At 45.6% G+C, this 14,243-nt stretch overlaps 1 protein-coding gene across 1 annotated transcript in view; it reads right to left on the reverse strand.

Annotated features, from left to right (window-relative positions):
* The window catches only part of UBXN7 (UBX domain protein 7), a 684,054-nt gene that overhangs the window by 410,561 nt on the left and 259,250 nt on the right, over positions 1-14,243 (reverse strand). The window contains exon 6 of the mRNA XM_086943995.1: positions 247-393. Coding sequence (XP_086800121.1) covers positions 247-393 — 147 coding nt within the window. The remainder of the gene's footprint in view (positions 1-246; positions 394-14,243) is intronic.

Here is a 14,243-nt window from a genome sequence, read left to right on the forward strand (position 1 = left end):
TAGGTGAAATCACCATTCTCACTTACAGCCCAGGATTCAAATGAAATTAACATTCTCACTTACAGCCTTGGATTCAAACTGTCCTCTTACATTTACAGACAAGCTAATACTTGCTAGGACTACAAATGGAGCCTTGACAAACCCAAAATCCCCGCCCCTAAACTACCTTACCCCATCAACCAGACGAGCACAACTGACAGCCTCTTGTCCACTCCCATCCACCTCTTTTGCCCTTTTTATTCTCACCTGCCAAAAGATGAAATGCTCTCGAATAACTGTCTTGACAGCCTCATTGCTCCACACGTCACGGTTCAGGCACTGGCAAGCAAAGTCCTGCACGTTCTGGATATTGATCATCAGCCATCTGTTCTGCAACTGACCGCAGTCCTTGGCCTGCAAACAAATGGCTTCCAAGTTGATATAATTATCACCTGCAAATGTGTACGACAAAGGACCTAACAAGGGTCTGAAATTTACAACAGTTTACAGGGTTGAAATCTTAAGATACATTTACAAGTAAAAGGGGTGATGTTTCTGTGGGGGGAAATAAAAGGGCACAACGTTTCAAGCATCTGAACGTAAAGGCTCACACTCTTCTCCTAGAACTGAATAATCTAGCAATTTACCCAGGCTTCAATACTGAATGCAGACTGCAATATAAGTGAAAAATAAATATTGGATACATTTATATAAAACAACAGTATCACAGCAGCTGTAACTCAAAACGCATTCACACTTGTGGCAATATAACCAAAATTAAACGTGTTGATTCTTGCCATAGTATTGCATTGCATTGTACTGTACTGTTTCTTATAAAGAGCTTTCCATACTATTTACAAGCCCTAAATCACTGTATGGCTCACTGATCAAGTAGCTACTCTGTAATAATCATTTCCCAGTGTTTCATAGCCAGAGTGACAAAGGAGCGCTCTGATTTTTATTAGATTCCTGCTCATGTATGACAAAGTGTGTTGCTAGTACTTTAGCATGCGTGGAGAAGGTGGTGGGCAGTGAGAGAGGTTTGTAGCCCATGTAGAAGTGGTGCATAAGGCTTTATAGTGCATAAGCACTGGTGCTGCAAAGTGAGAGAATAGACACAGTCAAGCATGGGCTTACTAATATCTTTGAGTATAGATTTTTAGGTCCCGCCTGCGCCAGCGCATGTGCTACTCTGGTGAGACATTTAGTAAGTGGACTTTTAAAAGTCCGACCACACGCTTTTGCTGGCATAGAGCGTGCGGTTACGTGCACAATGACGAGCAGAGGTGCCATCTAGCTTTCCTCTCTCGTCAGGGTGAACGCACATCGCACACCACTCGCCAGACGTGCCTCTTTTTTTTTACATGCAGCGCTAGGTGCACGCGCTTGTTAAACATGGCTGTTGCTTGCCTTTCTTTTCTATGTTTAACAAGCGCGAGGCATGCCCACTTGTTTTAGTTGTCTCCAGGTGTTCACTCACTTGCTATTTGATAGTGTATGTTGTGGAAGGTCGCCAGTCCCTAGCCAACTATGCTGTACGAAAGTTCAATGTATGTTTTTGTTCAGATGACAATTTGGCTGTGGCCTGAAAACATGAAAGTCCTCTGGCTGCCAGCTCGCCCCCTCCCACTTACACACTGACACGCGCACGCACGCCCCACCCGTTCCCTCTTGATCAAAGCTGGGGGTTTAATGACCCAGTGCCATCCATCCCTTTACCCTCCGGGATGGGTCCTAATAGCTCTGGGACTGACTGCACCACAACCCTTCCCCTCCGGGCATTCTGTTGCTTTATAGCTCTCCCCCGGAAGTGATTCCTTATGGTCCCACAGCCTGGCCTCCTCCCTTTAACTTAAATTGATGTCTCCGCTGAGATTTATTCCTACACCCCTGATCCCCCGCCAGCGTCCTTCATATCTCCCGTGCGGCCATGCCATCTCTTCTCTATCTCGCCACTCTTTGAACTCACTGTTCAACAATTTCTTGAAACTTTCTCCAAAATTTCTTGAAACCAGGGCTTTAAGTGGGATGGAAAAACTGGGGGGGGGGGGGATCTCTCAAAGAGGCGTGGCCATTGTAATTAGGGGCATGGCTTAAAACACGTAAACTAAAAAATCTGTGCTTAGCATAGTGTGCCACCCGACTTGTATTTTGCTCTTTGTCATTGCATCCAAATTGCCATAACTTCTCCACTACTGAGAAGTGAGAGGTGTGAGCACGCGCACATCAATGTGCCTGCTGTCACTGCAGTCCGTAAAAAAAAAATTACCACCTGTGCCAGGGCACAAAACAGAGCCCACTAGAGACCCGTTTGAAGGCCTCCTTAAAACAAGCATTGGCATAGCCAATAGGTCAAGCCTTTGGGGCCTTATAAGTATTTAGTTACGCAGCACAATATCCTTGGTGCAACATCAACTGTTCCATGGCTAAACACTTATAAGGTCCCAAAGGCGAGCCCTATTTGCTATGCCAATGCTTTTTATAAATACGGACTGCTATGAATGGCATCTGTGTAGATCACAAATCACAAACCAATAGTACTAGGTTGCGGGAAGGAAACTGGAAACCTCCAGTGGGTTCCTGTCCATCCAGTGGCACTGTGGGCTTAGCCAACTAGGACAGCTGAGAACTATCCTATAGCAGTCTGATCGTAAGACATGCAGTGGCAATTCCCAGCTCCAATAGTCTCCGATCTTTCCAGGAGAGAGCGGGTGTGATTTTCATGCATGTGAGCCATATTTATAGGTAAAGTCAAATCATTATTGGTTTTATGAATTCCTATTGATTGCATATCATCCTCATTTATATGGATATCATGGATATTGCGTTTGCCTTGTGGTGTTGTCAAGAGCTGTGAAAGATGTCGCTTGCAGGTAGCAGGTAAAGGACAGCCAAGGCACGGCCATGAGGGCAGGACTGATATGGTCACATCTGTTCAGGCTGAGAACTTGTCTGAAAGCAACATTCTGGATACACTAACATGTTCTGATTAAAAGCTTATTCAGTTGCCTTAGTACATACATTAGAGCATTAGGGCTGCTGAGGTTGGGACCCTGTGGGGTAGTCAAAACAGGTAAAGACTCATCATAATACTCTCAGAGTTGAAAGAGCTTTGTATCACATTGGTGACCCAAATTTGGAGTGAGAGTTGGGGGGGTCAATAACCACATCCAAATTCTTGATATGGTGTGAGAGAGCCAATCTACTTAGGCCAGGAACTGATGGAAACACAGCCTTTTCATAATCCACATTTTGCGGCATTAAGATTTCAGAAAGTTTTTTGAAACCTTAAATTTACTACTGCCAGTGGACATTCATGTGAGAAGTTGGCCTGGTATATGATGTTCACTATTCTAGTGAGCACCTTGCACCAGCCCAAACAACCCTTATGGTGATGGTTGTAAAGTCAACCTTATAGACCAGCTATCCTAGTGGTAGCATGGACAAAGCAGTCTTAGGCTAAAACTTCAGAGAGCATGTGAAGCCAGCTGCTTTACCATATGTAACCCCCTTGAATACCAAATGAAAGGACACCACACAGGTTATATATAAAATATATATGTATTTATTTCTAACACAACCCCTCTGAACTCTTCATGAGGTCAGAGGCACAAGCACATAACAAGATACTCATTTATCATACAATAAGTTGCACAATATACAGTGGGCCCTAGGGGCACGTAAAACCATATACTAGGATAGTGGTGTAAGTACCACGTCACGGACCAAGGATAGGCCTAGGGAATCGCTGGGGCTTCGCTGTACTACCAAATGTTAGGAAGCAGGAGGCCCACGGGAGGCGTGTGAAGTGTCTAAACACACACGCGGGTTCTCATAGGGATACAATGGGAACGAAAGAATTGGAAAGTAGTTCTTTTAGGACACTTCTGAATGGACTAGGAGAAATCTACTGCAACCTAGTACACTAGGATAGTCAATACCCACAGGAGCACCGGAGTACTCGCGTTACCTCACCCACAGGAGCCGGGTGCATAGGTGTCAAAGTGTGTCGGGTTTCGTCGCTGAATCCTATGGAGACCTGTGAAAAGATGCTGCAGGCGACCAGGAGAGAAGTGTCCGGTTGGATCCAAGGGCAGATCGAGGATGAAGAGTACCTGAAAGCAGAGGGGACAGAGTCTGGGTCACTAGCCAGTGATCAGGAAGGAACCAGGAAGGAACCAGGAGATGTTGTGAAGCAATCAGGTGATGATGTGAAGCTTGTCTCTGCAGCCACATGGACCAGGAGGTGTCGACGACGACCAGGATGTGGGCACGGACTGTCCCACAAAGGATCTCGCTGTCGGCAGTGTCGGCTTCCGGATTGGAGTCAACAAGCCTTGACAAAGGCAACCCACGCAGGAATCGAAGATGGCTTCTTGTTCAGACCAGCAAGGTCTGAGGGGCTTCTCCTTTTCAGGGAAGCAGGGGCCAGCCTGGAGCAACCAGGCCATCAGTGGAAATTCAAAGGTTCGCCGTCACAGAGGCCACTAGCCAACAGGCAAGTAACCGGACAGACGCGTCGAGCACAAAAACACTAGCAGGACCCACGCGGCACTCGTGGAGTGTGGAGGGCTGTTCGTCGGTGTAGAAGGTGCTCGGGGCTGTGGCTTCTCAATCCCCAATGCACAACTTCGAGGGTACCTCAGAAGCTGCACAAGTAGCAAAGAGCAGGCTTTTCAAGTTGGCCGGTACCGCGTCTCTTGTCGCCTCCACGGGTCTCAGCTTTGCTGTGGCTGTGGATCGGGGTCAAAGAAGTCTGGAAGTCTGGCTCTTGTCGGACTCTGTGCTCGGGCTCCGGCTGGAGCATCGACAAAGTAAACCGCAGATCGCTGGACGGTGCCTGTTTGCACAGGGTGGTCACTCCTTGACCACAAGAGAGATTCTTCAGTCTTTAGTTGCAGTAGAATGTCGAAGGTCCAGAGTTTTGTTTCAAGTTTCAGTTCAGGATAAATCTAAAGTCTCTTGACTCAGCTCCTACCTATATACCAATCTGAGGGGCTGGATTACCTGCTAGGTCCCTCCTATGGGTGGGACCAGGGAAGGGGGAGTTACACCACTTTACCTTTGTCCAGTTTCGCGCCAGAGCTGGGGCTGGAGTGCCCCAGCAACTGGTTTGAACCGGACTATGCATGGGACACCTTGTGTGCCCCAGGCAGTGTCTCATTTCATTCAGCCCTCCTTGCCCCAATACACTATGGCCTGTCTGGGGGGGTGCTAGCACCTCCCAAGACAGGAAACCTATTGTACAAGCCTCCCTCGCTGGAAGGACTCCCAGCAGCAGGAGGTCAGACTTGTGTCTGTGGCAGCAGCATCCATTTTTTGATGCTGAGTCTCTGGTTAACTTTAACCGAGATTAACAGGAACAACATGTCTTCTCCCTCTAGAAGGGTGGAATGCTACCCCCGTCGCCAGAACTGGCGAGGGGGTAGTATTCCAAAGCGTATGACACCTTATGCGACATGTTTTGATAAAGCCAAACCAAAGTTAGCATTAACCGCGAGGATTATAATGCACTTAAGAGTATATGGTATGGCTATATCATAGAACAGCTATAAGGACATGGTTCCGAAAGCTGCAGACAGGCTCAGCTCATGCTAGAGCACCATCTCACATAAAACCAAGCACTCTGCCCTCAGGATTGTTAAGGCCTGCCATAGGAGTGACTTATAGGTATATATGTGTCTATGTGTAATGGTAGGTATAGGGATACTATACCTAAGCAAGGGGTGATTACACGACCTTGCTCCAGCTGAGTGATCAGCCAGTTGTGTCAATGTGGATGGCTAGCCAGGGGTGGCATAATAAATGCCACAGCCCCTGGTAGGCCTTGGATGCACCTATGCCCTGGGTACCTAAGGTACACTATACAGGGGCTCATAAGGTGACCCAATGTCCAATTGGAGATGTACCTAAAGTACATGGAGTCCATTTTACAGTGAGAGCAGATAGCCTGGTACCCTGATTAGCAGGATCCCAGGCCAACTAAGTCGAAAACCAGCTAAACACTAGGCAAAAAATCTGGTGTAACCATAGTCAGGTATACACCTTCCTACAATTCAGGTAAGACCAGAAGTCCATGGTCTGGCTGTTTCAGTTCAAGCATAATCAGTGCGTGGTTGGTACAGTGAAAACAGTTACGTTTAAAAGGCTCAGAGTTTAGGAAGTGGGTCAAGGAGAGCCTGAAGAGAAGATGGGCAATTGTTCAGCGCCGGGAAACACCTACTTTTTGCAAAATTAGTGCTCATAGAAATGGAGACTGTCACACTTTGTGTTCCACCTGTGAGGAAGGACTGAATCCGTTTTAGGGCTGCAAAATGTACTCATGTTCCATTTAGTCTGAAGTGCCAACGTATGGCCTGCAGCATTAAAAGTTGCTGAGAGATTAAGGAGAAGGAGTTTGCTCTCATTTGAAATTTACGGGTTTCTTGAGGTCATGCCAGATTGCAGTTAAATGCTTATTCAGTGCCACTTCCAGGTTGGAAGCCTGTCTGTTAGCCATAAAATAGTTTTGTTTTTTTCTGGAAGAATTCTGAGATCTGATGATGATGCTTTTTCAACCAAGAAATGGCCATTTAATATACAATAATGTTAAAAACAAAGCACTCTCTCTTAAGATTCTGGGCTTTCTCATATGACACACCCAACGTTTATATAGTCACCAATGGCACAGAAAAACAACTTTCGCTAGATCAATATCTATGAAACATAAAAACTAAATCAGCAAACATTTTGAAGCACACATGACTAGTTTATCATCGCAAGTGCTGCAACCTCTATATTAAATCCACAAGGCCATTCCAAAGCAGCATATGCAAAAGAAATGCTCCTTCAAAGACTTTTAAATGGATAATTTAACAGCCTTCAAGGCCAACACACACAAACATGACACTCTCCTATTATCATTATGAAATTCTTTTCGGAAGAAGCACTTGATTCACTCCCTTAAAAAAAAAATAGTCATGAACTTCCAAGACCAAGGTTTGTTCTGCAACGCAATTGATCATTATACTGCTGAAGAAAGCAAACACTGACACAGACAACCTCACGTCATCAAGTCACTTAACAAGCATTCTTTCGAAACATTATACTAAACAAATCATGTAACAACAATAACAAATCAGCAGCAACCACCTGCTAGACAATATTCAATTCAGTTAAATACCCAAATGCAACTATGAGACAGCAACCATCCAACTTGTAGATAACACACACATCACAGACAACATTAAGTCCATTTATCATGAAACCTTATGATCACCCTGCTGGCAGGTGTGGGATTAAACAAGATCAAACCACATTGGTTCTCTTTACAGCTACATTCAAAAACAATGACTAGTACAGATCGTTTTTGCTTGTCCTCAATGGCTAGAAGCAACGTATACCTCAAGGATCTAGTATATCATCTCCAACTTGCACATCAGGGTAACCAGAACCGCCTAACCCACTATAGAGTTAAGATTCACCACAGCACAAATAAAACATAGCAAGAAAAACAAAGCAATAATCAAGTAGAAATAAAGACTCAAAAATTGCTGCACCCACATCAAAGCAAAGCCAATTCATAACTATTTTAAAGTGAATAGAACAAACATTTAAATCACATCATTGCGCAAGAGCACACCAAGCCCAGAACATGAAATGGTTTTCCAACATGATGTTCGACAAACAAACGTACAACACTGCAAGCACAAAATAACTAATTCCTCATTGATAAGGATATCCCGGGATAACTATACTGCCAAGAAATCTCAGAATGCCTGCTAATGGCACACACTGAACAGGACTACCTAACTCCAAGGACAAAAGTAATAACTACAAATCACTCCCATTCTGGTTAACCTAAAATAGTTGTTCAGCAGGTTCTCATTAACTTGACAACCTCTGCATCATCATCATTAACAAAATGAGAACCACCCTACCGCGCAGAAGTCATAACAATCTTAGATCATCAACACAAGCCACATCAGACTTTTAATCAACAGTAAAAATGAAAAGAGAAAAACACAAGCCACAGTCCTATTGTGCGAAAAGAGCTCAAAATGGATCTCTTCAAGATGTGCCTAAAGAGCAAAACTGCTTCTGGCCCCGGGACCCAACATGAGACTTTCTGGTCTTACATCTCCATTCTCTCACTTATGTACATTGTCTCCAAGTGATCCATACCAATAGATTTTTTTGTTAGAGCCATGTCCTTCCCTAGCTTAGGTCAAACTAATATGTGATACCAACAAAATTAGGATAGATGCATAATAACAGCCTGAAGACTGAAAAGAACTTGCAAATGTATTGTATTCTCAAATTTCTTTGGCCCTGATGGGCAAGTTACTTACCTTCGGTAACGGCTCATCTGGTAGAGACATTATCTAGTCGCAAATTCCTTACCTTTGAACTTCCAGGTGTCAGGCTGGAGCCAGAAGATTTTTCTAAGCAGTACCCCTGAGTGTCGGTAGGTTGTGTCGGTCAACTCTGCGTTACATTGTTGGCATTGTGTTCATCGTGACGTCAGCATCGTCAATATAACTGCCACTCTGGGTGCGGACGTCAGTACTTTTTACGACTTTCCACGCCAGAAGCATGGAGCCATGAAGTGACTGACCATAAAGTGTTAAAGAGACTAGGGCCCTGAAGGGGAACAGTCTTAATACTAAAAGATAGTGCGAGAAGATGGGTTGGTCGGTAAGGAATCTGCGACTAGATCATGTCTCTACCAGATAAGGCGTTACCGAAGGTAAGTAACTTGTCCATCTGACAGAGACATCTAGCTGGAGATTCCTTACCTTTGAACATATACCCAAGCAATACCTTCCCCGGAAGTGGGACTGCAGAAAAGCTTTAAACCAGGGAATCCTCTAAGACAAAGCAGTCGGACAGACCCTCCCTGCACACCTGAGAATCCAAGCAACAGTGTCTGGCAAACGTGTGCAGAGATGCCCAAGTGGCCGCTTGGCAGATGTCAAAAATATAAACACCACACTGGAGGGCTGTGGTGGCTACTTCGCCCTGGTAGAAAGGGCCCTAAGCCTTCGGGAGGCTGCTTCTTTGCCAAGGCATAACATATTTTGATGTAGAGGCTAATCCAGCATGATATGGTCCTCTTTTCGACAGCACAACCCTTATTTCCTCCCACGCATCCTATAAAAAGAGTTGGTGATCCACATGGAACTCTTCTGGGCTATCAAGGTAGAACGATAACGCTCCATTGAGGTCCAGAAGTTGGAGACGCTCCTCCTTCTTGGAAGGATGCGAAGGTGCATAGAAAGTGGGCAGAGTAACAGACTATCCGAGATGAAAGGAGTTACAACCTTGGGCAAAAAGGATGCCCTAGTTCTCAGTACCACTATGTCCGGGGAAAATGTCAGGAAAGCAGGCTGTGATGACAGTGCCTATAGTTCGCTCACCCTCCTGACAGAGTTAACTGCCACCAAAAAAAACAGTTTTGATAGTGAGCAACCGTAGAGTACAGTTGTACATCGGCTCAAACGGTGCACACATCCAGTTATACATCGGCTCAAACGGTGCGCACATCAAGAAAGTAAGGACCAAATTAAGGTCCCATTGTGGCACATGAAAGGGAGAAGGGGGGAGCAAGTGGGTTAACCCCTTCAAAAATATCTGCACTAGAGGGGACTTAAAAAGTGAAGGCTGATCTGGCAGCCGAAGAAAGCTGAGAGGGCCTAAAGGTAGCCCTTCACAGTGCCTAAAGCAGAGCCCTGCTGGGTTAGGGAAATGAAACAGGAGGATATCTGCCAGTGAAGTAGTGAAGTAGTGTGGCTCACTGGTTAGAGGCGGCAGACCCGAGAGCAGAGGACGGCCCGGGACCAGGGTTCGATTCCCGGCGCGGCAGGTTTCTGGACCAGGGTCAGCGGACTCGATAATTCTCTCGCCTTGGTGCCCACTCTGATCAGCGTTCACACTCGGCAACTCTGGGCATTAGCTTGCCTCATCTTCACTAACGGCCCCACCAGACCGCCGGGGATGCCTGGTCTCACCCTGGAGATACCCATTAAGGGACCATCTCTCAGGGAAGCCAGGAAGGGTTTCGCAGCGGTCGAAGCGCCTTGGGACCCTCCGGGTAAGTAGTGCGCTATATAAATGCCTATACATACATACATACATGCCAGGGAGGCAGATAAGGGGTCAATAGACCATTCTGTACAATAGATTCAAAATCTATTCCAACTGCAGGATTATACATATTTCATGGAGGGATGCCTGGCTGCCAGAATAACCTCGCAGACCTCAGGAGGAAGGTCAAACGCTGTCAACTGTCGCCGCTCAATCTCCACGCAAGCAGGTGAAGAGTGGACAGGTTCAGGTGGAGTACCCTCTCCTGCAACTGCAACAGAAGATCCTCCCGAAGAGGCAGCCTGATCAGAGGATCGATGCTCATATCCAGAAGCCCGGGATAACAAGCCAACTGTACCCAATCCAGAGACTAGAATAACTTGTTCCCGGTCGCTCCTGATCTTCTTGAGCACTCTGGGCAGGAGTGGTATGGACAGAAAAGCTTCCTTTTTTTAGTAACCACTGTTAAAGACAAGCATTTACAATGCAACGGTCTCGCCTTTGCAAAAGTTAGCGCTTTTGGCATTGTAAATGACAAATGTTTTATTTATGTGTTGGTTTTGGAAACAGATAAATAAATGGCATTGTCATGAGCAGTAGAGAGTGAGTAGTAGAGAGTGAGTAGTAGAGAGAGTAGTAGAGAGAGTAGTAGTGAGTAGTAGAGAGTGAGTAGAGAGTAGTAAGTGAGTAGTAGAGTGTGTAGTAGAGAGTAGTGAGTGTGTAGTAGAGAGTAGTGAGTGTGTAGTAGAGAGTAGTGAGTGTGTAGTAGAGTGTGTAGTAGAGAGTGTGTAGTAGAGAGTGTGTAGTAGAGAGTGTGTAGTAGAGAGTGTGTAGTAGAGTGAGCAGTAGAGTGAGCAGTAGAGTGAGCAGTAGAGACTAGTGAGTGTGTAGTAAAGTGGTGAGTGTGTAGTAGAGTGGTGAGTGTGTAGTAGAGTGGTGAGTGTAGTAGAGTGTGTAGTAGAGTGTGTAGGAGAATGTGTAGTAGGGAGTGTAGTAGAGTGTGTAGTAGAGAGTGTGTAGTAGAGAGTAGTGAGTGTGTAGTAGAGAGTGTGTAATACAGAATGTGAAGTAGAGAGATTGAAGTAGAGAGATTGAAGTAGAGAGATTGAGGTAGAGAGATTGAGGTAGAGAGATTGAATTAGAGAGATTGAGGTAGAGAGATTGAAGAAGAGAGTGTGGAGTAGAGAGTGTGGAGTAGAGAGTGGAGAGTCTGTAGTAGAGTGTAGTAGAAAGTAGTGAGTGTGTAGTAGAGTAGTAGAGAATGTGTAGTAGAGTAGTAGAGAGTAGTAGAGGGTGTGTAGTAGAGTGTGTAGTAGAGCGTGTGTGTAGCAGAGTGTGTAGTAGAGTGTAGTAGAGTGTAGTAGAGTGTGTAGTGTAGAGTGTGTAGTGTAGAGTGTGTAGTGTAGAGTGTGTAATGTAGAGTGTGTAATGTAGAGTGTGTAATGTAGAGTGTGTAGTAGAGTGTGTAGTAGAGTGTGTAGTAGAGTGTGTAGTAGAGTGTGTAGTAGAGTGTGTAGTAAGTAGTGACTGTAGTAGATAGTGTGTAGTAGAGAGTGTCTAGTATAGAGTGTGTCGAAGAGAGTAGTGGCTGTAGTAGTGAGTGTGTAGTGAGTGTGTAGTAGAGTGTGTAGTAGAGAGTAGTGACTGTAGTAGAGAGTGTGTAGTAGTGTGTAGTAGAGAGTAGTGACTGTAGTAGAGTGTGTAGTACAGTGTGTAGTAGAGAGTAGTGACTGTAGTAGATAGTGTGTAGTAGAGAGTGTCTAGTATAGAGTGTGTCGAAGAGAGTAGTGGCTGTAGTAGTGAGTGTGTAGTGAGTGTGTAGTAGAGTGACTGTAGTAGAGAGTGTGTAGTAGTGTGTAGTAGAGAGTAGTGACTGTAGTAGAGTGTGTAGTACAGTGTGTAGTAGAGAGTAGCGACTGTAGTAGAGAGTGTGTAGTAGAGTGTGTAGTAGAGTGTGTAGTAGAGTGTGTAGTAGAGTGTGTAGTAGAGTGTGTAGTAGAGAGTAGTGACTGTAGTAGATAGTGTGTAGTAGAGAGTGTCTAGTATAGAGTGTGTCGAAGAGAGTAGTGGCTGTAGTAGTGAGTGTGTAGTGAGTGTGTAGTAGAGTGTGTAGTAGAGAGTAGTGACTGTAGTAGAGAGTGTGTAGTAGAGAGTAGTGACTGTAGTAGAGTGTGTAGTACAGTGTGTAGTAGAGAGTAGTGACTGTAGTAGATAGTGTGTAGTAGAGAGTGTCTAGTATAGAGTGTGTCGAAGAGAGTAGTGGCTGTAGTAGTGAGTGTGTAGTGAGTGTGTAGTAGAGAGTAGTGACTGTAGTAGAGAGTGTGTAGTAGTGTGTAGTAGAGAGTAGTGACTGTAGTAGAGTGTGTAGTACAGTGTGTAGTAGAGAGTAGCGACTGTAGTAGAGAGTGTGTAGTAGAGTGTGTAGTAGAGTGTGTAGTAGAGAGTAGAGTGCGTAGCAGAGAGTAGTGACTGTAGTAGAGAGTGTGTAGTAGAGTGTGTAGTAGAGAGTGTGTAGTAGAGTGTAGTAGAGAGTAGAGTGCGTAGCAGAGAGTAGTGACTGTAGTAGAGAGTGTGTAGCAGAATGTGTAGTAGAGAGTAGTGACTGTAGTAGAGAGTGTGTAGTAGAGAGTGTGTAGTAGAGAGTGTGCAGTGATTTGAGTTTTACATCAAATTAAAAACGGGAACAGAACAAACTCATCCTATACATTATTGTGGTAGGTGCCCACGCATATAGGGTTAAATGATGCGTTAGATGCCACAGGTCCCACCAACACGCTTCCTTTATGATAGGAGAATGCCCAACATCGCGGAGATTTGCTCTCTGTTCTTCCCGGATATTTGTATTTTCAAATGTATAATGTTATCCTGCTAAACGAAGACGATGCTCAAACTATAAAAGAAGAGGGTTTCACAGATATGTTAGTCCTTCCGGGCAAACGAAATGACCCAAAGAAAGATCAAGTGACAGTTTAGAGCTCCAAGTGAGTCTTAATAAAATCAGTGTCTGGAACGCATAGCATCAAAAAACGAGCGGGGCATCAAACTGCAGTGTCATTCAATCAAAGCTTCAAGGCTTCTGAGCGCTAGCCGAGAATTATTTTTTGTGAAGCACTAATCACTGTGGAAGGTGCCCCTGCTATCCCAGATGTGAGAAGTCAGTCTGAGATGAAAATAAGCAGTATTTGGAATGAATGTATTTCGCAGGGGGAAGGTGGGGCGGCGCAAGACCGTACTGACGAGTGAACAGGAGCCATTTTGTACCGAGTGATTCTGCCTGTGTGCATGTAGACAAACCAGGCAGCAGCATGAGCATGTGATTCGGTAAAATAACAAGCATTTACAATGCAATGGTTTTGCCTTTGTTACAGTTAGAGCTATTGGCATTGCTCTTGACACTCTGAAGCTCCACTCTGCATTCTGAAGCTCCACTCTGCATTCTGAAGCTCCACTCTGCATTCTGAAGCTCCACTCTGCATTCTGAAGCTCCACTCTGAAGCTCCACTCTGAAGCTCCACTCTGAAGCTCCACTCTGAAGCTCCACTCTGAAGCTCCACTCTGAAGCTCCACTCTGAAGCTCCACTCTGAAGCTCCACTCTGAAGCTCCACTCTGAAGCTCCACTCTGAAGCTCCACTCTGAAGCTCCACTCTGAAGCTCCACTCTGAAGCTCCACTCTGAAGCTCCACTCTGAAGCTCCACTCTGAAGCTCCACTCTGAAGCTCCACTCTGAAGCTCCACTCTGAAGCTCCACTCTGAAGCTCCACTCTGAAGCTCCACTCTGAAGCTCCACTCTGAAGCTCCACTCTGAAGCTCCACTCTGAAGCTGCACTCTGAAGCTCCACTCTGCACTCTGAAGCTCCACTCTGCACTCTGAAGCTCCACTCTGAAGCTCCACTCTGAAGCTCCACTCTGAAGCTCCACTCTGAAGCTCCACTCTGAAGCTCCACTCTGAAGCTCCACTCTGAAGCTCCACTCTGAAGCTCCACTCTGCACTCTGAAGCTCCACTCTGAAGCTCCACTCTGCACTCTGAAGCTCCACTCTGAAGCTCCACTCTGCACTCTGAAGCTCCACTCTGAAGCTCCACTCTGCACTCTGAAGCTCCACTCTGAAGCTCCACTCTGCACTCTGAAGCTCCACTCTGAAGCTGCACTCTGAAGCTGCACTCTGAAGCTGCACTCTGAAGCTGCACTCTGAAGCTGC

The sequence above is a fragment of the Lissotriton vulgaris genome, chromosome 11, assembly GCF_964263255.1.
Source record: "Lissotriton vulgaris chromosome 11, aLisVul1.2, whole genome shotgun sequence".
NCBI lineage: Eukaryota > Metazoa > Chordata > Amphibia > Caudata > Salamandridae > Lissotriton > Lissotriton vulgaris.